The sequence below is a fragment of the Ursus maritimus genome, unplaced genomic scaffold, assembly GCF_017311325.1.
Source record: "Ursus maritimus isolate PB19 unplaced genomic scaffold, ASM1731132v1 scaffold_36, whole genome shotgun sequence".
Classification (NCBI taxonomy): Eukaryota; Metazoa; Chordata; class Mammalia; order Carnivora; family Ursidae; genus Ursus; species Ursus maritimus.
This window is the reverse complement of record NW_024426230.1, coordinates 1124743-1126852: the sequence shown is the minus strand read 5'-3', so window position 1 is coordinate 1126852 and position 2110 is coordinate 1124743. Positions and strand designations below refer to the sequence as shown.

Sequence of the window (2110 nt, the reverse complement as noted above, 5' to 3'; positions counted from 1 at the left end):
CCGTCTTCCTCCCACAGTATCTCGTTGCTAGAGCAACTGTGGGCGTCACCAACCTGACCGCGGAAGTAGGACAAAAAGTGTACACGTCTTCAGCCCAGGGACAGATCCATTGCGCAGGCGCTCTAGTTTTCTCTGGCCGTAGCGCGCTTCTGTAGATGTACTCTGCGTCTGCGCATTAGTTGTTTCGCGCCCTAGCCTGCGTACACGCCTGCGCAAAGCTGCAACTCGAGGGGGAGGACGGAGCTGGGCTACAGCGGTGCGCAGGCGCCAAGGCTACATCCGTTGTGGTCGTTGGTTCGCCAGGAGTTTGGGGAGCGCCGGCCGGAGAATCGAGTGTGTAGTCATGTCGGCGTCGGTAGTGTCGGTCATCTCGCGGTTCTTAGAAGAGTACTTGAGCTCCACTCCTCAGCGTCTGAAGTTGCTTGACGCGTACCTCCTGTACATACTGCTGACCGGGGCGCTGCAGTTCGGTTATTGTCTCCTCGTGGGGACCTTCCCCTTCAACTCTTTCCTCTCGGGCTTCATCTCTTGTGTGGGGAGCTTCATCCTAGCGGGTAATGATTCTATACGTAGTCGCAGTAACAATGTGTTTACTTTGGTGCGCTGCTTTTATTTCCACAGCACTCCCTTACAACAGATCACCGCCTCGGGAAGTTATGAGAGGAGCCTGCATTGCCCCCTCTTGTGAGTGGGGAAATTGAGGCTCAGAAAGGTTGCCCCAAGCCTAATACCAAACAGCCTCCTAGGAGCTGGAATTCTGGAGAAACCCTCTTCATGCTGCTGCTTAACCTGGTGATCCACTTCACTTCATATCGGTCCAGGAAAACCCTGTTTCAGCTTTCACTTCGCTTTAACATACCTTGAAAGTTGGTAGACCTTTAAAATGGAATACCCGAGTCTGAAGCATCTCCCTCACTTCGGCCTAATCACTGCTAACTGGTAGTAAAAAGTTTCGGTGAACAGTGTAAGAAATATGAATATAGGTGGTTTGCTCCTTGTATCAGCCTTTATTTGACTTTGGCTTTTAGCTGCTCCTACTTCTTTCTTTCCTTTTTTTTTTTTTTTAAGATTTTATTAATTTATTTGACAGAGAGAGTGTGCTGGGGGAGGGGCAGGCAGAGGGCAGAGGGCAGAGGGAGGGTAGCGGGAGAACAGACTCGCTGCTGAGCAGGGAGCCGGATGTGGGGCACCAGGATGTGGGGCACCATCGCAGGATCCTGGTATCATGATCTAGCGGAAGGCTGACGCTTAACCCACTGAGCCACCCAGGCATCCCTCCTACTTATTTCTTGTGGCTGAAGCTGTTATTTCATTATCCCGAACTCAATTTTTATTCACATAGCTCTATTTTAGCAATATTATTTGGATTCCCGGCATTTGATACCTTGTAGACTGCCATATTTAACAAGAGCTGACTGTCCCATAAATTTTTGCCAAAATCTGACCTTCTGGCCCAGTAGGAACTCAAATAAATGCTAAGTTCAGGCTTGGCCCAGGAGAGTTAGCTAGTCCATGCCACTAGATGGGCCTTTCTAGTCACTGGTATTGCCTTCTCTCTGACTTTGAGAACATGCCAGAATTCATTTTTTTTTTCCTGCAGTGTGATTATCATCAGTCAGACCATCAATTGTATTTTGACTCTAATACAAGGTCCTAGCTTTGGGGGTGCATCAGGTTTATGTTTCTCGTCCGCAGTGAGTTTACAGTCTATTTGGGGCACAGACAAAATGCAGCATTAGAATTGTCCATTTATAGTGGTTCTCTGCTTATGGATCTATAGAACGCTTTTTACACAAATGCTGGTTCAAACTCATACTAGAGATGCTCTACCTTCTTTCTCAGAACTTAAAATAAGCCTAAGGACTTAATGATTTGTGCACTAGCCTGGTCTGGAGTTGTAGAGTTAATAGCCTGTTAATTGGGTATTTCATTATGGTCTTAGAGTTTTGTCCTAGATGACCAAAACCTGGTTCCCTGTGGCAGCATGCTGTCTATTAGGAGTTCAGATGTTACCATGGTCATATACACCAGATATGCTACCCTTTTTGCTCCAGATTACTGACTGCCTACCCCACCCCCTGCATCTCCTGTGATTCCACCTGTCCCCCCC

At 48.0% G+C, this 2110-nt stretch overlaps 1 protein-coding gene across 1 annotated transcript in view; it reads left to right on the top strand.

Annotated features, from left to right (window-relative positions):
* The first annotated feature begins 238 nt into the window (after positions 1-238).
* DAD1 (defender against cell death 1) overlaps positions 239-2110 on the top strand; it is a 19576-nt gene continuing 17704 nt past the window's right edge. The window contains exon 1 of the mRNA XM_008710518.2: positions 239-554. Coding sequence (XP_008708740.1) covers positions 344-554 — 211 coding nt within the window. The 5' untranslated portion in view covers positions 239-343. The remainder of the gene's footprint in view (positions 555-2110) is intronic.